The following is a 25,043-nucleotide window of genomic DNA, read 5'->3' as shown; positions in this document are numbered from 1 at the left end:
GAAGATATTGGCAGTTCTAAGTATCTTCTAAGAAAACTACGAAGATCTATCTTTTAATGAGTATCTTCCAGGTTTGAAAATTATTGTTGGTTGGTTTTGTCCAAAAGAAAAATATTAATTTGAACTGCAGGCTACTTCCAGGAATCTTCATGCAATATTGCAGTACCTGTAACTTATTATTGTTCTTTGTCAAAAAGAAAATAAAGTGTTCACATGTTGCAATTGTAAGGTAATTTCGCAATAAAAGTGTTCACATGTTCAACCCGTCGTTCTCCTATCATTTACGGAAGAATCTTCCCTTTGGGCCTATGAATTCCATTACCTGTAACAATATATTTATATGCCGAGGGAAAAAAGAAAATAAAAGTTTTTGTCTTTTTTGGGCATTACAATTTTGACTCTCCATTTTCATTTTTTTATATTTATAACACTTTTATTACAACTTGATTTTTTTAAAAAAATTTATATTAAATTTCGAAATGATTAGAAATAGAAGAATATGTAAATATCCAGCTCTAGATGGATCAATTTATACATAATAAGAAATAATTAATAATAATTTTTTATTTATTATTGTTGCAAAACTAATAGTAAAGATTATTTGATTTTTCACACTTCACAGTCAAAAGTTGTTTAATGCGATTGTAATTTCAGTAAGTATTCTGCAACCAGTTAATGACGGTTGAAAAGAATCTTGTTACCAAATTGGATCCAAGGAGATAGTTATCAAATTTTTACACATGGCATGGCACGCTCCTAATAAATTATTTGTCACGTCATGAACTGTTACCCGTATATTGTATAACAACTTGTTCAATTGTTGAAAAGAGACAAGTTGTTACCGTATATTATTATATAACAACTTGTTCAATTATTGGAAGATAGATTATGGTTACGTTGGAGTTGGTTTATAATAGAGTATGAATTTCAACCACACACACTAAGTGATAAATAATAAAAAATTAACTGTTATTAAAAACAGACCTTTATTAAAAACAGTTTACTTCTCTGCAAGAGAATAGTTGAATATTTAAAATAATATCATAGATTACGTTATATTTGTTAAACTGACCGAGTTTATGGCAGCTATGTCCAAAGCCACGCGCTAAAGATATCTTACTTCGGAAAGCAAATAAAATTGCTAAAAATTCGACACTAACAAATATATATATATATATATATATATATTCAAATTGATTAATTAAATGAATCGATTATGCATAGAGAGTTAATGATCAAATTGTTTAGTCTAATTGCGCTTTCTCATTGCTAATAATTTCCGAATAATGTTTCAATTACAACAAAGTCGTCATAACAAAAATTACTTTGTTGCTCTATCCCTTTTTTTTTAAAAAAAAAAATATGTCATGTCAAACTCATATACCGCGTGAATGTTATTATCTGCTGACACGATAATATATATTATGTAACAACTTGTTCAAATTGTTGAAAAGAGAGATAATATATTATACCTATACAACAACTTTTGTCAAGTTCATATACCGTATTATATACACTGTAGATGAATTATAAAATATTTATGGGCTGTAATGAGAATGGTGAATGAAAATTAGAATAAGTTGTTTATTTGAACTGTAAGAATTGTAATGAGAATGAGTTGAAATCCCATTGATGTGTTTATTTTATCTTAGAATCGAGGAATCAGAATAAGTTGAATTGTTTCAAGTTACTAAAATGCCCTTAGTTAATTATAATAATGACTATTATTATTGTAAAATGATTAATAATAATAATATTATTAAAAGTAATATAATTAATAATTTATCAAAAAACCCTTTGTTAATTATCGTCATTTGATGATGATAATTAAAATAATTAATGAATAAATAAATAATGGTTATAATTAATAAATTGATAACAATGACAACGACAATAATAATAAAATTATTGTTGGTTTTGTCCAAAAGAAAAATATTAATTTGAACTGCCGGCTACTTCCAGGAATCTTCATGCAATCAAGTGTTCACACGTTACAATTGTAAGTTATTATTATTGTAATAACTTAATTAAGCTAAAAATATCATACTCTGGAAAGCAAACAAAATTACTAAAAATTTGACATTAATAAATATATATATTCAAATTGATTAATTAAATGAATAGATTATGCATTAGATTGTGTGATCGATCCGAGGACTAGTGGAATGTTGCAAGAGAGACTAGAGAGTTAATAATCAAAATTGTTTAGCTTAATTAAGCTTTCTCATTGCACTCTACTCTTCATTAATTTCCCAATAATATTTCAATTACAACAAAGTCGTTATAAAATGTGTTACTTTTTCTCTTCATATCCTGATGTTCAATTGCAAAATCATCAAACAACTGTGTTGTTCTTTTTTTTTAAAAAAAAAATATGTCGAACTGAGATTTTTCAACAATAATTAGAATAGACAATCAAAGTTATTTGATTTGTCACACTTCACAACCAAAGTTAGAGATTAAACTCTGAACTCCCACTATCAAAATCTGCTAAAATGACAAAATCTAAGTAAAGTGGTTCGATATGAATCTTAGAATATTATGTGGCAGCGTTTTCATAGTTTAATTTTATGTTCATTCTTTCCTTTCAACTAATTATGCAAACGAGTCAAATTTTGAAAAAAAAGAAGAAGAAAAAAAGAAAGAGATGGTCAAGGTATTTCTAAGCTAATAATACACATATAAAGCAAATGCTTCCAAATCTCAAAATGACGACACGATCATGGGTGATTGTAAAGCAAATGCTTCCAAATCTCAATATGACGACACAATCATATATATTATCTAACAACTTGTTCAATTATTTAAAAAGAGATCATTTTAGAAAACTTTGTCAGTTTCATATACCGCGTGAATCGCCGATGTAGGACCTAACAATTTATTAGTTCCTGTCCACAACTGTACGTCATTTTCACTCTTTGCTGGTATTAAAAAAAAAAAAAAAGTAATAATAATAACAGTAGCTTCTTTCACAAGGGGCTGAAATGAAATATTTCTAAATTAGAATTTTGCTTGCAGTACTATAAGAATTGAAAGAATACGGCAACATTTTCACCACATTAGCTACTTACTTTTGCAACAATTCACCATCAATTTCTTCTCTCTCTCTCTTTTCTTTTTCACCATGGTTGATGCGATCCTTTCCCCTATCTTGGAGCAGCTGACTTCAATGGCTGTTGAAGAGGCGAAGGAACAAGTGAGGCTAGTAACGGGTGTCGGAAAGGAAGTGAAGAAGCTGACCAGCAGTCTCCGCGTCATTGAAGCTGTGCTCCATGATGCAGAGAAAAGGCAAGTGAAGGAGGAAACTGTCAGACTCTGGCTCGATCAACTCAGATGCACATGTTACGACATGGAAGACGTGTTGGGTGAGTGGAACACTGCAAGGCTCAAACTGCAGATCGACGGAGTGCCTAAGAAGAAGGTATGTTCCTTCTTTCCTACTGCATCTTGCTTTGCCTGCAAACCACTTGTCTTACGTCGTGACATTGCTCTGAAGATAAAAGAAATCAACGAAACTCTTGATGATATTGCCAAACAGAAAGACATGTTTGGTTTTGTTGTGAATGTTACTAATGAGAGATCGGATCAACGAGTACCAAGTATCTCCTCAATTGATGAGTCCGAGATATTTGGTAGAGAAAAAGAGAAGAACGAACTCGTTGATAGGTTGTTATGTGAGGGTAGTAAAGAACAGAAAGGCCCCTCTATCATCTCACTTGTTGGGATGGGGGGAATAGGCAAAACTACTCTTGCTCAATTTGCCTACAACAACGGTGATGTTGAAAGAAATTTTGAGAAAAGAACATGGGTCTGTGTGTCAGAGCCATTTGATGAGTTCAGGATCGCCAGAGCAATCATTGAGTCTCTGAAGCCAGGTTCTGCCAAAGACCTTGTAGAGTTTCAATCTCTCATGCAACATATTCAAGAATGTGTTGCCGGGAAGAAATTTCTTCTTGTCTTAGACGACGTGTGGAATGAAGATTACTATAAGTGGGAACCATTCTACAAATGTTTAAAGAATAGTCTCCATGGAAGTAAAATTTTAATTACCACACGTAAAGAAACAGTTGCCCGTATTATGGGATCAACTCATGTTATCTCTGTCAATGTATTGTCTGAAATGGAATGCTGGTCGGTGTTTCAGTCGTTGGCAATTTCTGGTAAGACCATAGGAAAACGTGAAAATTTAGAAAAAATTGGTAGAGAAATTGTAAAAAAGTGCAAGGGCTTACCTTTAGCTGCAAAGACAATTGCTAGTCTCTTGCGGTCTAGAAACACTGAAAAAGAATGGCAAAATATCTTAGAGAGTGAGATATGGGAACTAGAAGCAATTGAGAAAGGCCTTTTAGCCCCTCTATTGTTGAGTTACAAAGAATTACCCTCCAAGGTAAAGCGTTGTTTCTCATATTGTGCCGTCTTTCCGAAAGACTATGAAATACAGAAGCATAAGTTAATTGAACTATGGATGGCACAAGGTTATCTTAGTGAGAAAGGAGCCAAAGAGATGGAGGATATTGGTGAAGAGTATTTCAACATCTTAGCTAGCCATTCATTCTTTCAGGATTTTGACAAAGGTGATGATGGTGAAATCTCTAATTGCAAAATGCACGATATCGTGCACGACTTTGCCCAATATTTATGTAGTAATGAATGTGTAACAGTAGAAATTCATAGTGGTGAAGAGTTAGCTATTAGCTCTTTCGGGGAGAAAAAAATCCATTTACTGTTAACTCTACGTAGGGGTGCTTCGGTTCCGATCTCCATTTGGGGTAATGTTACAGGATTGCGAGGATTGCGTAGCCTCTTAGTTAAAAGTGATGAATATTCATGGTCTAGTGAAGTTCTACCTCAATTATTTGATAAATTAACTTGTTTAAGGACATTAAAATTAAAGGTATGTGAACCGTGGTTGTGTAAGAATTTCATCAAGGAAATTCCAACAAATATAGAAAAATTGTTACATTTGAAATACCTTAATTTGAAAGGTCAAAAGAAGATAGAAAAATTACCCGAGACGTTGTGTGAGTTATATAATTTAGAACGTTTAAACGTTGATGATTGTGAAAATCTTAGAGAATTACCTCGAGGGATTGGGAAGTTAAGAAAGCTGATGTATTTACACAATGAGGGGACTGATTCTTTAAGATACTTGCCGGCAGGGATTGGGGAATTAATCAGGCTTCGGAGGGTGAGAGAGTTTGTTGTGGGCGGAGGGTATGACAGAGCATGTAGCCTTGGGTCTCTTAAAAAGCTTAACTTCCTTCAACTATGTGGTATACGTGGGCTGGGTGGTGTGTCAGATGCGGGTGAGGCTGCGAGGGCTGAACTTGAGAAAAAGAAATATCTCGTTGAGTTGGGACTTCATTTTGGTCATTCAAGAGATGGAGATGAAGAACAAGCTGGGAGGAGGGAGAATGAGGAGGATGAAGATGAACGGCTTCTTGAAGCCTTGGGACCACCTCCTAATTTAAAGAAATTAGTGATAGATGAATACAGAGGCAGGAGGAATGTTGTCCCCAAAAATTGGATCACGTCATTAACCAATTTAAGGGTCTTATATCTCAGCTGGTGGATAAATTGTGAGCATTTGCCTCCTTTGGGAAAATTGCCATCCCTTGAATCTCTTCATATTGAAGGAATGAAAAGTGTGAAAAGAGTGGGTAATGAATTTCTGGGAGTAGAAAGTGATACGGATGGCTCCTCAGTTATTGCCTTTCCCAAATTGAAACAGCTCGTATTTAGTCTTATGAAAGAACTGGAAGAGTTGGATTGCGGGACTGCAATAAAGGGAGAAATCATAATCATGCCACGTCTTTCTTACTTGGAAATTGTGTCATGCCCTAAATTAAAAGCACTGCCCGATCACCTGCTTCAGAAGACAACACTGCAGGAATTGTTGATTGGGGGATGTCATATTTTAGAAGAACGTTGCAGAGAGGAGACAGGAGAGGACTGGCCTAAGATACGCCACATTCCCAACATCGAGATTGAGTGAAGTGCGCGGCTGCAATTACAAAATACAATCACCCAGGGCCACCGCGACGGGTAATTTATTTCTAGATCTCCTGCATGCATTGCGTGTCTCACTCTATTTTAATTAAAATTAATTAGTAGTTATTTTTTTAATCCATTTTAGAAACGAAGGGTGAACAGAGGAGGGGGGATTCAGCAGGGATATATATATGTAATGTTGCTAATAACTCTGATTAGTAATTATAATTTGTATACGCTTTCCTTCTCGTTTGCTCTCTCTCTACTCTTCTTCATTAATTTAACAATGTCCATTAAAATTAGATATATTTCTGTAACTGATTCAGCCAAAAAGGAATTACGAAATGGCGTCGCAGAGCAGGAATTGGGGGACGGGCGCGGCGCGTGCTTTTTTAATCTGTTATGTATGTTTTCAGTCATTCATTTTGTATTTTTGCGAGCCTGGTATTTGTAAAGAGAATGAATGAGGGAAAGCACAACACAGAGAGAGCTCTTGTGAGGCCAAACTGCCGGGGATTGATTGATTTTGAGTGTTGATATTGGTGTTTCTTTTTTTTCTTTCTTTCTTTTTTTTTGTGCTCATCTGAGAGTTTATTGTTATATGTACACTTTTTCATTATATAGTGGCTTATTGGTATCACCACCAGTGGATGTAGGCATATTAATTAATATGTCGAACCACGTAAATTTTTTTGCCTTGTGTTTGTTTATTATGTTATTTGATTATCACAATCAAATCCTATAAAAGATGGTGAAATTTAAATTTTGATTTCACATGGAGTCATAATGAAAAATATAACATGCCTACAATGATCATAACATAAAAATGGTGAATTCGGTGGGTCTATAAAATTTACATAAAAATGAGTCAAATTCAGTTATTAGCTGTTAGATAGCAAAATTTTTAACCAAAACAAAATAACATACCAGTAAATGTAACATTCATTGGATAAAACGAATTTCAAATTACCTTAGCAATACGTTTTTAATATGATGTCATGAAGCTTAGAATATACAAGCATCATGATAAGCTTCTGAGGACCGTACGTCGTATTGAGAAAGCGATATTAATTTTAGATATATTTGTCTAACTGATTCATTTGTTTTTTTTTTTTTGGGGAAAGCGATATTAATTTTTCAGCCAAAAAGGAATTACGAAATGGCGTCGCAAAGCAGGAATTGGGGGACGGGCGCGGTGCGTGCTTTTTTAATCTGTTATGTATGTTTTCAGTAATTCGTTTTGTTTTTTTTTTTTGCGAGCCTTGTATTTGTAAAGAGAATGAATGAGGAAAAGCACAACGCAGAGAGAGCTCTTGTGAGGCCAAACCGCTGGGGATTGATTGATTTTGATTTTTGAGTGTTGATCTTGGTGTTCTTTTTTTTTCTTTTTTGGCTCATCTGAGAGCTTATTATTATTTGTACACTTTTTCATTATATAGTGGCTTATTAGTATCACCACCCGTGGATGTAGGCATATTAATTAATATGTCGAACCACGTAAATTTTTTTACCTTGTGTTTGTTTATTGTGTTGTTTGATTATCATAATCAAATCCTATAAAAATGGTGAAATTTAAATTTTGATTTCACATGGAGTCATAATTTAAAAAATAACATGCCTACAATGATCATAACATAAAAAAAAATGGTGAATCGGTGGGTCTATAAAGTTTACATAAAAATGAGTCAAATTCAGTTATTAGCTGTTAACATACCAGTAAATGTAACATTCATTGAATAAAACAAATTTCAAATTATAGTCATAGCTAAACGTTTTTAATATGATGTCGTGAAGCTTAGAATATACATGCATCATGATAAGGTTCTGAGGACCGTACGTCGTATTGAGAAAATCACTGAAGTAAAACTCTGGTGGCTGATCAAATTATTTTCATTTTTTTAATAAAATGACTGACGGTATACATAATTCCAAAACTATCTAGTGTGCATCTTCTATCAAACTTTCCCTCCACAATTCCTTTCTCCATTAAAAACTTTTATTTTTTTTTTCAAAATTGTTTCCAATGCAAAATTTTTATTATTTTGAATAGTAATATGTATTTGTATAAGTAACATTTATAAATTTTATTCTATATGTTTAATTTTATGAATGAAGTGAACTTATATTACAAATGGATTTTATTTTACTTTGAATTTTCTATTAAATATCAAATACAGAAAATACGTATTTTTAAGTTAACAAAAAAAAACACTCAATTATTTTCTCGTGTTTCATTTCCAGTACTTATAACCAAACAATAAATGGAATCTCATCCCTCTCTCTAATTATTCCATTTGTTTCTCCTTTTATGTGTTAATGCGAAAAAGGAATGCGAAATGCGTGAAAGAGAAGGCGAGAGGCGTGAAATTCGTTCCAAGCTTTCAATTACAGAATGTTTTTGGGTTAATTTTATTTCAGTGGTACATAAAAATTTTTTCCCTCTAAAATAAAATAAAAAGGGATTGAAGAGATGAATTTTGAATAATTTTGATTTGCCGCACTTTTTGGGCGCTCATTTTGCCACTATTTGATATTTTAATTGTAAAACCTCATATTTATACTTTAATTTTTTTAAACCTTTTTCTTTTTTTTAAAACCTTTTTCATTGTATTTCATAAATTTATAATTTATAAACTTGCTTATTAGATTAGACCTGAAATACTCAAGCTCAAACTCAAGTCAGGCTTTTTGAAAGAGGGCGCCTAACTTACGTTCAACGTAAGTTACGCTCAGGCCGTCTAATTTCATATAGTCCCCCTATACTCTATACTATTTATATTTTATTTATAAATATTATAAATTTTTTGAAATGTAAAATTTCGTTTAACCCCCTTATACTCAATTTTATTTTATTAAAACCATAGAGTATGAATTCGCCCCCATAATTTTAAATTCTCAAAATAACCTCCATTTAATTAAAAATATAATTATTGTTAAATGAATTATAATTATAATTATAATTTTATTATAATCATAAATATTTTTTAATAGATTATTGTTATTATTAATAACGATAATAAAAAATATTATAATTAATTAATCTATTAACAATAATTAATAATATTTTTATTAAATTGTTAGTAATAATAATAATAATTAATGATAATCAACATATTTATGATTATAATAGAATGGAATAAACACTGAGTCTATATTTATATAGGAGACTCTTTTCTATGTCTATACATTTTAATTTCAAGTACTTTTAGGATTTTTTTGTTACCTTCATAAATAATGATTTTGTAGGCATCTCATTATTAAACGGTCATTTTTAAGTGCTTTTTGCTAAGTTGTTACACATTCGAGGATGTAAACACATTTTTATTGCTTCTATTTTTTAAATACAAAATTATTTTTATTGGGTCAAACTTAAAATTCTGACAGAAATTATCATTCATTGGTCTCTTGAAACCCGATAATGAGTATTTAAAGTCGAAGGTAGAATTAGCAATATATTTACTATTAGTTAGATAATCATTAATTATTATTATTATTATTATTATTATTATTAACAATTTATAATGCTTTTTATTCTTGTTATTAATAATAACAATAATCTATTAAAAAATATTTATGATTATAATAAAATTATAATTATAATTCATTTTAAAATAATTATATTTTTATTTAAATGGAGGTTATTTTGAGAATTTAAAATTATGGGGGCGAATTTATACTCTATGGTTTTAATAAAATAAAATTGAGTAGAGGGGGCTAAACAAAATTTTATTTTAATAACAATAATCTATTAAAAAAATATTTATGATTATAATAAAATTATAATTATAATTATAATTCATTTAACAATAATTATATTTTTAATTAAATGGAGGTTATTTTGAGAATTTAAAATTATGGGGGCGAATTCATACTCTATGGTTTTAATAAAATAAAATTGAGTATAAGGGGGTTAAACGAAATTTTACATTTCAAAAAATTTATAATATTTATGAATAAAATATAAATAGTATAGAGTATAGGGGGACTATATGAAATTGGACGGGCTGAGCGTAACTTACGTTGAACGTAAGTTATAAATAATTTATAATATTTATAAACATTTATATAAAATCTCACATTTTAATATTTTACAAAAATGTGTTTTAAATATTTTCATTTTTTTGACATAATTCTTTCAATGAACTTTCTTTTTAAATTTTTAATTCCACTTAGGCATTGAAAATGACAGTTTTAAAAGATTTTATGTAGGCTAAATTCATCACCTTATCAGATAAACAAAGGCCTGCTCAACCAATAAGAATTTGCCATCTAAAAAGTTTAATGGGTCTTTGCCATGTTTTGATAGTATTCTATCAAGAACCACTTAACTTACTATTAGTGACAGAATCTTGTAACTATTCTCTTATAGAATAATCAAAATTTCAAGGCCTCTAAAGATTTTGAAAGGATTGTGTTTGCGACATCAGCAAAATAATATATCTGTCACAAAACTTTGACACATACATGATCATGTGAAAAAGCATTCTATCAAAGAAATTCAGTTTTGTAGTAGTGGGAATGGCTTAATCTTCAGCGTAATACATAATGTTGGAATATTTATCGGTTGCCATTTATTTCTTTCCATATTAATTTTTTTGGATTAGAAAGCAACTAATCAATTGCGGGTGATGTGAAATGCCAACTAGAGTAGTGATTTAATGAAAATCATATGTAATCGAAAATATAATCATATCCAAGTAAAACTTAATAGAGAAATCCTAAGTTCATGCGCAAGAGTTGAACTCTATGAATTCTATTCTCAATAATTCGATGCATACAAAATATATACGAGTTTAATGAGTGACGTATGGGTACTAAAAGAGTTAAGTAATAAGTAAATAAAGTAAACCAAGTGACATGACATTGATTCAATATTATTGTATCAATATTTATGAAAGAAATGGTATTAAAATTAAATTGTATGTTGAGTATTGATCTTGTCGTCTCATTATGTTTAGATATCTTAATATTAAATCGATATATGTTGTATCGTTGGTTGATTAAATGTCATATCATTTAAAGTATATCCTTAACTAACTGAATTAATAGCATAAATAATTTATTTCAAGAAGTCTTCGACCAGGTAATGTAAATGAGATTTGCAGCTTTGAGAAGAAACATAATCAAAGGACGGAACTACCTTGCCCCCGTTATACCAAACACCCAATTTTGACATTTTCTTTAACAGTCCCCATTGTTTTTGGTAAATAATAAAAATTTTAAATTTTAAAACTTTTACACAATAAGCCCTAATAAAAATATAATAATTTTAGAATTTTAAAAAATTTATTTGGTATTTTCTTCAACAATCTCTACTATTTTATGTAATATTAAAAACTATAAATTTCAATAATTTTACAAAATAAACCCCAATTAAAATATGAAAATTTTAAAATTCTAAAAAATTATTCTCTTTCGGTTTTCTTCTCAATCATTTTGTTTTGCTTTGATCTTAATTTATTCATTTATCCAACATATAATTCTTCTAAAATATCAAAAAATAGAGTCTTCTAACCACATAATTAGATTAATTTCTTGAACACAAAATCTCATAAAAATAATGCTTGCATTCTCTTAAAAGAAATCTATTGTGTTTATTTTTATTTATTTTTACTACTATAATAAGAAAAGAACTATATCTTGCTCTTTTTAATAAAATCTTAACAATTAGGGCCTGTTGAATGCGGTTAAAGATGGTGACATATGTTTATTTTACTAAAATGTAATTCCAATATAGTGTTTGGCACGAATAAGTAAATTAAGAATAATAGAGTTTGTGCCAACCAAATTATCATATGATAATTAATTTTTTACCCTAAGGGGACCCTTTGAATAAATTTTTTAGACTAAATTTATATCTTATACTAACAATTATAAGGTTATTTGATGTTGAGCAAATTTATAGAAATAAATAAAAGTTAAGTTTCATTATTTAATTAAAATAATTATTTATCCTTATAAGATCTTAAATGGTAAAACATTAAATGGGTATTTTATTTAAAAAAATTGTATTAGAAAATGGGATTTTTTGTAATTGATATTTTAAATAAATGGATGTGGGGAGTATTTTAGCTAGTTAAAATAATCCATCCATATTTTTGTATATCTAAATATATTCATTTATTAAATTACTTGGACCCATATAAAGATCATAAAATATTTTGATGAACCTATGTGTCAAAATCTTGAAATTTAGTTTTTTTTTTATGAAACAAGAGGGGCTGCAGCGTTAATAACCAACTAATTATATCGTCGCCGTTAGAATAGCTTTTGCAACTCTTGAGTTGAATCCAATGGTTAGATCACAAAAAGACAAAAAATGAGGTACCAAATCACGGTTACAAGTTAGCTGTACCCATATTTCAAACGTAGAATATTAAAACGTAACTATCATATTATCATTCTTGTTTTTTAAATCTGAATAATAGAGAATGCAATTTTAGAAGTCAACTTTAATGAGATCGCATACCAATTCCAATATTTAATCAAATCTTGACCGTCCCTCAATCAATCAACGGTGCGAAACAATTAGTGGATCCACATATGAGCCATGGCTAAGTACAATAATGGCAATAGTTTAATTAAATATTATATTAAAATAGAATAATTGATATTATTCTTAGTTAGGTTACATTATAATTTTTAATAGACTTCTAAGCATTCCAACTAAAATAAAAAATTGTGGCGTGGCTACATGTTATGTCTATTGATGAAGTCACGAAAGATTGACCAAGACAACAGAGATAATTTCCCTAAACTGATTTGGTTTCTACTGAGCAAGGTTGCACATATTTTGATGATACCATGGGTTACGTTATATTTGTTAGACTGACCAAGTTCATGACAGTGACTCCCGAAGCCACACACTAACTCAACGATAATTTTAGAATATTATCAAAATACTTGGGGTATTTATTATATCTATTAAAAATCCACAATTTCAAATCGATTAATTCCATATGATAAAAAAGAAATTGATTTTGGATAGAAATATTTCATTTGATAGAACCATTGTACTGGCTGTGATTACGGAACTTTAAGAATGCCATTAGATGATCATATTTAATTGAAATTTTTTAACTATTTATCAGTGTCTAAATTATGCCCTCAATGATTTAGTCAAATAATTTTCAAGTACTGTTATTTAACTAGCTAATAGATTTTGAATTTTAAGGGAGGTAAAGGCTAAAAAAAATCGATTTAGATTTAATCCACTCTCCATTCTTTTAAAAAATGAACTTTAAAAAAATACCTAGATTGTAGGGGGGAGAGGGAGAGAGAGAGAGTAGTATATAAAAGGAACTTTTTATATAGCGTTTAGTTTACATAAGTATATTTTGTTACACTTTTTGTTATTATTCAAAAAACCTCATTCTTATGTACCACTTAGCTCACATGGGTAGGAGAAAATTAAGTTACCATTCAATTATATTATAATTAACTTTAAAAAAAATCTCATTATTGACTTATGTATGATACATAATTTTCTTATTATTGGTTACGAATAATTTGCTTATATGATCATATTGTTCGTACGAATTTCTTTGCTTCACTAAGGAAAGACTTTGAGTTTGGACGTAATTTTTTTTCGAACTGAAGGTGGATCTCAAATTTCTTACCTTACCATATACAAAGAGTAAGAATTTTTAAGAATTTATAAGTCTTAGATAGTTGCGTATAATTTATTTTACTTTGTTAATTTTTACAATTATATTATTTCATTTCGATCAAGTTATGTATATCTAATCTTATACAAATAACTTTTCTCTTACGTGCACTAAATAATTTTTTTGTGTAGCGTAAAAGATTTTATTCATAATTTGACGGGTCTTGTTACCTTGCAAAATAAAGTAACAAATATAAGTAAATAACAATTGTTTGATAAAAATCTAATGGCCGCAGAAATATAAGATAAAAATAGTAAAATTTGTGGAGAGTCGGAAATGGGTAACAAGTGTATTATGTTTGTTGCCTTCTTATATAGGATATCGTAAGCCTATTTGACAAGTTAGAAGTACATTTTAATCTTAATAATAATAAAAAAGGAAATACATTTAGTAAACCTATCCACGCGCATCAAATGCGTGTGATAAAATACCTACACATAAGAAGACAATTTGACAAAGCTCAACATGCTGCAATGCAATCTTTTCATTCCAATTCGATGCTTTGGATATAACTTAAAACAAAATGTCGACTCAAAACAAATCTTTCAACTTTCAACAAAGATGTGAAGCAAAATTCAATCAAATGGCTGCAGCTTCATCATCATCTTCTTCTAACAAACCCACAAATTTCAGTCAAAAGCTCTTCATAATCTCTCTTCTTCTCCTCTCCTTCTCGCTTTTCCTTATCGTTTTGTCGTTCAAACCTAAACAACAACCCCATTTGGCTTACGAGCCAAATAATAAATACAATACTAACCACTTAATACACAGACCCAAATGGCTCGATATTGTCGAAAAACACATCAACGGTCACAAAATTAAAGTTGGTTTAGTAAATATAAACGACGACGACGATGATGGCGTACGTGGTGACATGCATTTTGAAACTGTTCACGTACGTTTCGACCATGTGGGTGAGGATAAAAAGTGGGAAGACTTTTTCCCGTAGTGGATTGATGAAGATCACAAATGGGCCCCACCGGCGTGCCCGGAGATACCCATGCCGGCGCAGGATTACGGGTACCTCGACGTGATAGTGGCTAGGGTTCCCTGCCGAGGAGATGGAGATGGAGGTGGTGGGATGGGGGATGTGTTTAGGTTGCAAGTGAATCTCGTGGTGGCGAATCTAGCGGTGGAGAGTGGGTGGTTGAAACCTGATGTTGATCGGCCGGTGTACGTTGTCTTTGTGGGTTCTTGTGGGGCCATGGTGGAGATGTTCAGGTGTGATGATCTTGTGGAGCATGCAGGGGATTATTGGGTTTATAAGCCTGACTTGAGGAGATTAAAACATAAAGTATTGCTGCCTGTTGGGTCATGCCAAATTGCTCCTGCTTATGCTCAAACTGGTGAGTTTTGCTTCTTCTTCTTTTTTTTTTCCCTGGTTTCTCGAAAACATTTTGTTTGTGTTTTAGATAGCGAGTAGTTTGGAAACTGAAGAAAATTTGGTCATCACTTGAAGAAGAAAATCCCCTGAACAATTTTCTAACCAAATGCTAACTTACTGTTTGTACTCAGTTCCAAGAATTTTACAATGTTATATGCATTAAAATGTGACTTAAAATTTCGTAAAAATCTTTATGAATCTGTAGTTGTTGTTCTTGTTGCTTGTCATATTTCTTGATTATTTACGAAGTAGTATTTAGGCTCTTATTGTTATTTTTTTTCCTACTTTAATGGTCGCTTATATAGGCGAATCTATAGTGAGAACAAAAATATTATGATTTTAATCGATATGTTTTGGAGTTTATTCTAGAGGATAGAGTCTTAAATTTTAATGAAAGCTTGTTGCATATAAAAAAATATAAAATGTTCACAAGAAATGGATGCAGGAGATTTTATTTTATTTTTCTTCGGAAATTTGAGGTGTTCTGAGGGGAAAAAAAAAGGTTAGTGGGTGATTTATCTGGTCATGGTGGGTCATTAATTTACTGCTTTCTTTTGTTTCAAATTTTAGTAAATTATTCGTTCAGCATTAATAAATGAGACAAATCCAAATTAAATTTGCCCAACTCGTGCACAAGTGTAATTGGTTTAAATTTGACCGGTTCTTTAATTTTGATATCCTTAAAGAGTTGTAATAATCTACAGACACAGAATGTATACAGGCAGCAGTCATGATTCTGATTGTATGAAAATTTGCCAAGGCATCAAAATTTGGTAACTCAGCCAACATAAATCAATTTCCTAATTAAGACTTATGTGGCATTAGAGAATTGCACTTTCAATTTCAGTGAAAGTATAACCTAATCCGGACGCCACGACTTCTTCAAAACCTTCATATGTAATTCATTTTTCTTAATTTTGCAAAATTAACCTAAAATTAATATTTGAGTGCTTTTATTTTGATTTACAGGCAAAGAAATATGGAGATATTTTATGTCACAAGCAAGACTAGCAAAACTGAACTACACAACGTACCATCAAAGAGAAGCTTATGTAACCGTCCTACAATCATCAGAAGCTTATGTATGTGGTGCAATAGCTTTAGCGCAAAGCATAATCCAAAAAAACTCGACGAGAGATCTCGTTCTCCTTCATGATAAATCAATAAGTGGCAAGTCTCTCCGTGGCCTGAGAGCTGCCGGATGGAAAACCAAGTGGATTTCGCGCATACGTAGCCCCTTTGCCAAGAAAGATTCGTACAATAAGTGGAATTATAGCAAGCTTAGAGTATGGCAACTCACTGAATATGATAAAATTATCTTCATTGATTCTGATCTTTTAGTACTCAAAAACATCGATGAATTCTTCTTTTACCCTGAATTATCAGCAGCAGGAAATGACAAAGTGTTGTTCAATTCTGGGGTGATGGTGATTGAGCCATCATTGTGCAAGTTTGAAGATATGATGCTCAAAAGCTTTAAGGTTTCGTCATACAATGGAGGTGACCAGGGATGTCTTAATGAAGTGTTCACATGGTGGAATAATAATTCGTCCCAAGCCACATTGATTTCTTTACTGCACAATCCTTTGTACCACATCGTTAATTAAATTGATATCTCAACTATCCAATCAATTTAATAATATCTTATTCCTTGATCCTTACTGGTTTTCTCTAATGATCATTTTCAACATACTAAATATGTTGACACACTCTGGCCAGAGAATTCTATGATCAAGTGCCGAAAACCCATCAAGAGATGTGTTGTACAAATTCTATATTGTTAATCCATAACTCCAATACTCATAATTGCTCCCACTAAGATACCGGGTAATCTTGACCACAAGGATGTGTCGTGCCCATTGGTAACTCAAATGGAATAACAATTACAATCATGAAATCATAATTAACTCAAGATTAAGATTACAATAAAATCAACGCCTATGAGATTTAATAAGTCTGACAATTATTATAAAGTTAATTAAATCTCATATGTGATCCTGTTCAATGTAGTCGTACTGCATCAATAAATTCATATATGATTAAGACAAATCATTCAATGAATTTATTACATTCTATACCTAAATAAAGTGCCCAACTTTATTTATCAACTGCGAACTAAATTTATTTAATCATAAGATAACTTATATTTATATCTTCTGTGAATCCACATAGTGATCACATAAATACATATAATATGATTAAATGGACTTTAATACAAATATTAATGCAATTAAGATATTTGAATAAAATACCTCATTTATTTTATTAATCAGAAAATTATTTATTACAATTAAATAAACACATATGCTTTTAAAGAGCATATTTTCCCAACAGTTTTCAAAGCAAGACGATAAGGAACATCAAGTGGGTGATGGTCTTTATGCAATTCATTATCTGGGGTTAAAGCCATGGATGTGTTACAAGGACTATGATTGCAATTGGGACATGGTGAGTCGCCATGTATTTGCCAGTGATTCAGCTCATAAGAAATGGTGGCAAATTTATGATGCAATGCCTAAAAAATTGCAACAGTACTGTGCATTAACAAAGCATATGGATAAAAGGATTAAGAAATGGAGAAGAATTGCTGAGAATGCAAGTTTGGCCAATGGGCACGGGAAGATTAAGCCGAAAGATCCCAGGCAATATCATATTGTTGATAACAAATGAAGGACGAGTGAAATTCTTTTAATTTTTTTTTAATATAGCATCATTATTTATGTTGTTTGTTCCGATCAAGAAAACTGAAAGCAAGGAAATACAACAATACAAGATTGAGTAGCAAAATTTCATAATTGTATGGTTTAGCAACAAACACTACCACAAAACATGACAAAGATGACGTGTAATACACGACGCGCATGCTATTAATTGTCATCTATTAGTTTAGATGACTTTTATTTATTTTTTAACGTCATCTATTATAAAGTTACTTTTACTTACAATATAAAAATGACTCATCGCTAAATAATGAGTCATCTTTAATTAAATAAAAGGTGTCCTTACTTTTAAAATTTCTCATTTATTTTCAAGTATAAAAACTCAACCTTCCCTTTTATTTTCTTTGTCTCCAACGAAATATGAACTCCCTCTTGTCTCCCTCAATTATTCTGAAATTTCAGGATCTTTGCCCGTAAAATTCCCTTTTCCCTACATAAAACATCTTCTTGTCTTTCGCTTCCAAGTTACAAACCCCGAATTTCACCCATTATTTATACAGCCTCAAAATAGTAAACCCTAACTGTTCACACATGGTTGAAGCGAGGAAAAAGAAGAAATCTTAGGAGAAGATTATAAAACTTGAGACCGCAACACTAACAATATTGAAGCATTGGGCCACCTTAAATCTTGGATCTTGAAACATTTGATCTTTACATAAAGGTACGTCATAACTTGAAAAGTTCAAGACGTGGATAACATAATCAGGCTATCAAATTTCTTGCAAAATGCATTACACAATAATTTGAGGACCAATTTCGTATTTGTTTCCATTAAAAAATATATGATTTCCCACTAGTTCTGCAACTGGTTTCTGGGGATTAATAGATGAACTAAAAAAACTCAAAAATATATGTGTGCATCTTCCATCAAACTTTCCCTGCTCAATTTCATTCTCCATCAAACAGTTTTATTTTATTTTTTAACTTTTTGCATGAAAATTTTTATTATTTTGAATAGTAATATGTTTTTGTATTTGAAACATTTATAAATTTTATTCTATATGTCAAATTTTAAGAATGAAATGAACTTAAATTACAAATGAATTTGATTTTATTTGAATTTTCTGTTAAATATCAAATTCAAATTTTTTTTTTCTAGTTGAAAGTGTATTCTGTCAACCAAAAAAAAAAAAAATCAATTCCTTTTTCATGCTTGATTTCCAGTTATAACCAGACAATAGAATCTCGTTCCTCTCCTTAATTATTTCATTTGTTTCACCTTTTATTTCTCTATTCCTTTCCGTTTTCGAATCGATCTGATGGTAGATGCTTATTCATGAACATATCTCAGTGATCATGGTGGCATTTATAGAGTAAATGGGTATCAACAAAATGAATAATCACTTTTACTCCTTAAAAAAAAAAAAGAAATGTAAAAATATCTTAACACTTTCATAAGTAGGTACTTGTCCATATTGCTATTTATTATGCAAATTTTAAGAGAAGTAAAAAAATTTGTTCCGACGAAATGGCAGATAAGTGTACACTCTACAAATGCACTGCAATCTCATTACGTCACAAACACAAGTTATGTTTATTTTATTTGGATATAATGTTAAGGTTTTCAAGGAATTTCAAAAATTTTATTTGGGGCTAGGTTGGTGAGTGAGTAGGTCAAATTTTTTGCCTGCAGCATCGGACCACAGCAGTTGTTCTAGAGCAAGGTTTGAATGCTAAAGGTGTGAAAATTGGCACAAATATATGTGTCTTCGATTAATCCTAACAGTTCTGTTAAGTTTATGTTGCTTTTTCATTTGGTAGTCATTCGGCTGATCAAATTATGCTTATGTTAGCTGTGGCACATTAGCATCTTCTTCAACTCTATTTACTGGCTTTCAGTGGGGATGCATACTAATTTCTTTAAAACCAATTGCACCAATCACAAGTCTACATTCATTTGGCTTTTAAGCTGGGTAATGTCTTTTCAGGGCTCACTTACTCAATCGGGAAGACCAATTTTTTTGGATTTGGTTAGCAGGTTGAAGACAGTGACCATAATTAATATCCAATTTTGGTATGCAAAATGTGACAAGGTAGTTGGCCGTGGTCTTTCTTTCCTTTTCTCAAAACTTTATCTTTTAAAGAGAAGAGTTGACACCTAGTAACTAGCCTTCTCAATACACATAAAATAGATACATAAAACCAAAGAAGGTTGAACAACAGAGTAGAGTAAAAAGTGTATAGAAATACATAAAGATCTAAGTAAACAGATAGCAGGAGATTTATTGGCCTTCATAGACAGGAGCTTCTAAGGTGGGCTTCAACCCTGCTTTCATACGTTACTTATCTTATTTGGATTTAAAGTTATTTGGTTGGTTAATTACTTTTTCCCATTGCCCTGTACTCTTCATATTCTGATGTTCAAATATTACAAATTCATGAAACCACTGATTTGCTGATTTCCTGTGTGGTTGATAATTATATATGTCTAATTGATTTGCTGGTCAAGCATGCATATGCTACCGAGATTTTAAGGCAATATTTCTTAGCAGAGGAATTACGTACATGAGGGCAGAACAGAGCAGAGCAGGAATTGCCTCATTTTTATTTGCGCTTGTATTCTAGGGGGTTATTGTGAGGAGACAGGTGGTGTTCTTTATATATATACACTTGTTTTCATCACACGTATAGTGGATACCAGCATCACCACCTGTGGATATATCATGTAAATCTTTGTGCCTTGGGTGTGCTTGTTGTGTTGTTGATCCTTTCCTTATTGTTTGATTGATTGTATCGGCGGCTTAATTGGACATTGTTGCTTCCAGCTAGGAGTTATTGGGTTCACTTCAGTGCACCAAATTTTTTATAAAACAATTAGCAGTGGATAAATAGATAGAAGGAATAATATATCAAAGCTTGCATGAAGTGAGGTACTGAGTTATATTATTCATAGATAGTATCTGAGTTAAATTTTGTGTCCTTTATTTTTCTGTGATTATTTGGTGCGCTTGATTCCGCATTCCGCGTACAACAAACAACACTGCAGGATTCAGATATTAGTTCATGTTCTGTTTTAGAAGAACATCACAGAAAGGAAACATGAGAGGACTGCCCCAAGATATGCGACATTCCCAGCATCTTAATCAATCACCAATATGTCAAATTCGAACCTTGAGGATTTTTAAAACGAGTACTGCAAGTACCATCGCCATTGTTAAGTCCATTATTTATAGAGTTGGCATTTTATGGCCAGTCTAGTTAAATTGGAAGTTTATTTATTGCATATCTTGTAATAGGGATTAATTTATTAATTCCCTAATTTAGTGAGATTCCAATTTATTAGGAATATTTGTTTCCTAATTTATTTAAATGTCTATTTTAGCAAGTCAATTAATGGTGGGATTCTATTATTGGCGCATGAGATCTATTTAGAGCAAGAAGTTGGTTCAAACAAGAAGTCATTAAATGCTCTAGATATTTCTTAGGAGACAAGTAATGCAAGAAGATCATATTTATTCCTATTTAGATTCATAGGAATTATAAGAGGAAATAAACTCTTATTTGGAAAGTATCTAAGTCTTTTCAAACTTGCTATTTTGGTGAAACCCTAGTGCCTATATAAAGAGAGGTATTTCACAATTAAAGACAGGCACAACGCAGAGCATAAAGTAGAGAAGCAAAGTTTGGCCTCGTCCCTAGAGAATCCGAATTTGGCGCACCATGTTGTGTTGATTTGTTTTATTATCTTCTTTTCATCTCTGTTGAGACTCTATATGGATCTTGGATCACTAGACATTGAAGAATTGAAGAATTGCCATTGATCACTTTGCGAAGTGCCTTGAGGATCGTGGATCAAGAGGGGTAGCAATTATTTAAGAGAAGCAGATTCAGTCTAAAGTTGAGTAAATTGTATGGTGATAAACTATAAGTGAGAGTCTTAAGTTTGGTAAATCCATATGTTGTAACATCTCAACTTAGTGAATTGCTTTTCATCTTGGCGTGCCCTCATGGATGTAGGATTGATTAATTCGAACTATGTAAAAATCTTTGTATCATTTATTTTCTGAATTTTGCTGTGTTTTTGGAAAATTAATATTTTTTATGTGGATGAACAGTAACTGTAAACAGTTGTGGTAAACAGAATCGCAAACAGTAACAGTGAACAGTACTTCTAAAAAAATTAATTAAGTAATTAATTTTTTATTTTTAATTGCTTACATCTATTTTTGATAGATCTAAATTCCTTTCAGCCATCACCTAAGGTAATTTCTTTCTCAATTACTAACCAAATAAAATTCCTACGGGTAATTTTATTTTTGGCAGTAATTTCTTTCTCCTCCTCCATTTTACTTTCCTATTATATATTTGTAATCCAATCTTCAAGTCGAAAAGATAATATTTGTTTAACCATTTATGCGGGCTACAAGCACAAGTTTATGGGTTGAATTAAATGTCGGACTTGACTCTTGAGAAGTTTATGTCCCTGTGATACAAAAAATATAAACAAGGTGTATGTTTGTACATTATAGTGTTTTTTTATCCGCATCTTTGAATTATTGCTGATTATTAGGACATAATTTATGTAACAGATTTTCAGGGCGCATGTGTAAAATTTTTTTCTCTAGCAGATCCAGACTGGTGCCAGGCCTGCTACTTGCGCTACCGTACGAGTACTTAATCGTGATGAGGCCTAAGCATTGTAGGAGCCCGAGCTTTCTTGTTAAATGCTGAAGCTGTTGAATGAAAAAGGAAAAAAATAAAATAAAAGGATTAGATAGCTAGTCTGATATATCCATGTGATGACGGAGACAGATATTGGTGAGCTTTACTGAGAGAATTCCATTTAATTCTCTATTTCCTAGTAATGGAAATAAAAATTAATCTTAATGTTGGTTGTTCTTTTCGATCAATCTCATCAGTTAGAGCTAGAATTGCAAAAGAAAGAGACTTCAACATTTTGGTTTAATGTTTGTTTGACCATTTCGGATAACAGAGGATCAAGCTTTTACTTTAATTGACGCGCAGGGGCTCCATATTAGGACCTGGGTTGATTTGGTTATTTCTGCTACAATACTTTTGGTAAGCTAACTCAGAAATTGAGTAAATTGTGGATCAAATTTTATGTTATGTTAATGTCCAGAGTATGCAACATTTTAATTTGTAATATCTTAAACACTCATTAGACATCTAATTACTTCAGCTTTATATATAAGTGTATGTTAACTAATTTTGTGACAAAATAAGTATCGATGACATCGTCTACTATATACACACACGATGGTCATAAGTGGGTTAATTCCTCTGATTTCTGCACTGCATGAGACTTTCCATTTTCAAGCCAAGAACGGTATGTTTTGGGCTAGGTGAAGCGTCTTGCGATATGGAAGACGGGAAGAGGCCTACAGTACTGAGATGAAACCGATCAGAGGGCAGGATTCAGGAATGGTGCAATAAGGAATCGAATTGGTTAGTTATGCTTTTGTAGTTGCTCTCACCTCTTCATTTGCTAATTTTCAATTGTAGATAATCATCAGCCCATTGTGTGGTTGATTATTTTTGTAATGCATCAAACTGAGACTGATTTCTTGAGCATGTTCAATTACTGAGATTTTCAAAGCAAGATTTTTTAACAGAGTAATTACGTTAAGGTATAAGGGCATGGCAGAGCAGTATTTCGATTGAAATTGAGGGGTGACTCATAACTTCGGCAGGGGCAAGGTGGGAGATGTTCTATTTCAGAAGAGCGTTGCAAGGAGGATACAGGGCCTAAGATATCCCACGTTTGCAACATCGAGACCAATGGGAAGTTGATCAAAGGAAGCCCTTGAGGAATTCTCATAACGCCTGCAACAACCATCAGCCAATGGTAATTTCTTCTGCTGCTCCATTTTACTCGTTTGTTGTTTGTAATCCAATTAAAGAGTATTCAGCCATTTTGTAGGCATAAGCACAACTTTATGTGATTACGTCATCGAATGTCGGTCTTGATAACTCTATAGTTTAATGTCGGAGCTAGGTTGGTGAGAAAGGCTGCTTCAATGATTGTTAAAGAAGCTCATTGTACAGAAAGGAAGAAGACGCTCAAGCTGAGGAAAACCAGCAAGTTGGTGACGTCAGATGATTAAGCAGAATAACAGCTCAGTTGCCACCTCAGCATAAGTAGTTAAAAGTTTGTTATGACTTACTCTGTATATATTGAGCTGTAGTTAAGCATGTGTAGTATGTTCTGAGTTAGTTATAGTAATGCTAAAGCATCGAATATAAATTGAATGTAATTGTAACATTTTTCATTTAGTGAAATAAAGGCAAGAATTCTGGAAAGTTCTCTGAAAATTTTCTGAGATATTTTCTTAGTAACCAAACAACATTTTTCTTAAATTATTTCAATGATCAAGTGTTTAAATGCTAAAGGAGCGAATATTGGTAGCATCATGCTACTAACATGTATATGAATATATAATTGTCAAGAGTTATTATATCTTGAATTTACGGACTAGATATCCAATTACTCTACTTTTTAAACTAGGAATTATGAATTACTTGATAAGTACGTTAAGTCCGCGACAGAATACCTCCATATGTAGGGATGGCAATGGGCACCGCCCGCAGCGGGTTTGCCATTACCAAACCCAAACCCGCACAAAATTTAAATTACCAAACCCACCCGCAACCCGCAGCGGGTTTTAATTTTTTTAAAAAAACCCACCCGCAGCGGGTTTTAACAATTACCAAACCCGCAATGGTATCCGGCGGATTTTTTGCGGGTTTCCGTATTTAAAATCATAATTTTTTAATATATAAATTTGTAATAATAACCTCAAATTCCATATAACATATTCAATTTTATATTTAAACAATGTAAATGAAAAAGTAAAATTTCCACATCAATTCAACACAAATTCTCAAATTTAAGTATAAATTACACAAATCTATTTAAAAAGCACAAACTAATATCTAAAAATCATAATTACATTCTATATTATCATTTAAAACAAGATCCAAGAGAAGATATTCATTTTATTCACCACTATAAGCACCCATCCAACACAATGCCTATAATAATAATTAAGATTAATATTTTCAAATATTAATTCGAAGGGAAATGTCTTTAGTTTTCTTTAGGTTATGACTTTAGAATAGGAGATGAGCCATATACACACATACACAACTTTGAGCCTTTGGCTATTTGGTAATTTGATTAATTACATTATTTTCTTTATATATTTTTATATTTAAATTAAATTAAAAATATTTGAAAAAAATTATTGCGGGTTTGGTGGATATCCATGCGGGTATCCACCGGGTATAAGGTTAATACCAAACCCACCCGCATCCATGTGC

At 31.5% G+C, this 25,043-nt stretch overlaps 3 protein-coding genes across 4 annotated transcripts in view; all 3 read left to right on the top strand.

Moving 5' to 3' along the window:
* The window catches only part of LOC127902137 (putative disease resistance protein RGA4), a 77,717-nt gene extending 70,246 nt beyond the window's left edge, over positions 1-7,471 (top strand). Inside the window, exon 4 of the mRNA XM_052440822.1 lies at positions 7,116-7,471. The gene's annotated coding sequence lies outside the window, so the exon portion shown is untranslated. The remainder of the gene's footprint in view (positions 1-7,115) is intronic.
* The window catches only part of LOC127902147 (putative disease resistance protein RGA3), a 30,455-nt gene continuing 8,397 nt past the window's right edge, over positions 2,986-25,043 (top strand). The window contains exons 1-2 of one of the 2 annotated variants that reach the window (XM_052440841.1): positions 2,986-6,045; positions 6,318-6,648. In XM_052440841.1, coding sequence (XP_052296801.1) covers positions 3,125-5,995 — 2,871 coding nt within the window. In that variant the 5' untranslated portion in view covers positions 2,986-3,124 and the 3' untranslated portion in view covers positions 5,996-6,045; positions 6,318-6,648. Of the gene's footprint in view, positions 6,046-6,317; positions 6,649-25,043 lie in introns of those variants that run through there. The other variant, XM_052440842.1, reaches the window with a different exon arrangement.
* Positions 14,599-15,140, top strand: LOC127902158 (putative UDP-glucuronate:xylan alpha-glucuronosyltransferase 5). The gene has a single exon (XM_052440863.1). The coding sequence runs from the start codon at positions 14,659-14,661 to the stop codon at positions 15,079-15,081; it is 423 nt and encodes a 140-aa protein (XP_052296823.1). The 5' UTR covers positions 14,599-14,658; the 3' UTR covers positions 15,082-15,140.

The sequence above is a fragment of the Citrus sinensis genome, chromosome 5 (assembly GCF_022201045.2).
Source record: "Citrus sinensis cultivar Valencia sweet orange chromosome 5, DVS_A1.0, whole genome shotgun sequence".
In the NCBI taxonomy this organism is placed as follows: Eukaryota; Viridiplantae; Streptophyta; class Magnoliopsida; order Sapindales; family Rutaceae; genus Citrus; species Citrus sinensis.
This window is presented reverse-complemented; position numbering and strand designations above follow the sequence as displayed.

Coding starts and splice junctions, on each gene's coding strand:
- LOC127902158 (XM_052440863.1), top strand. CDS start 14,659: ATGCCGGCGCAGGATTACGGGTACCTCGACGTGATAGTGGCTAGGGTT.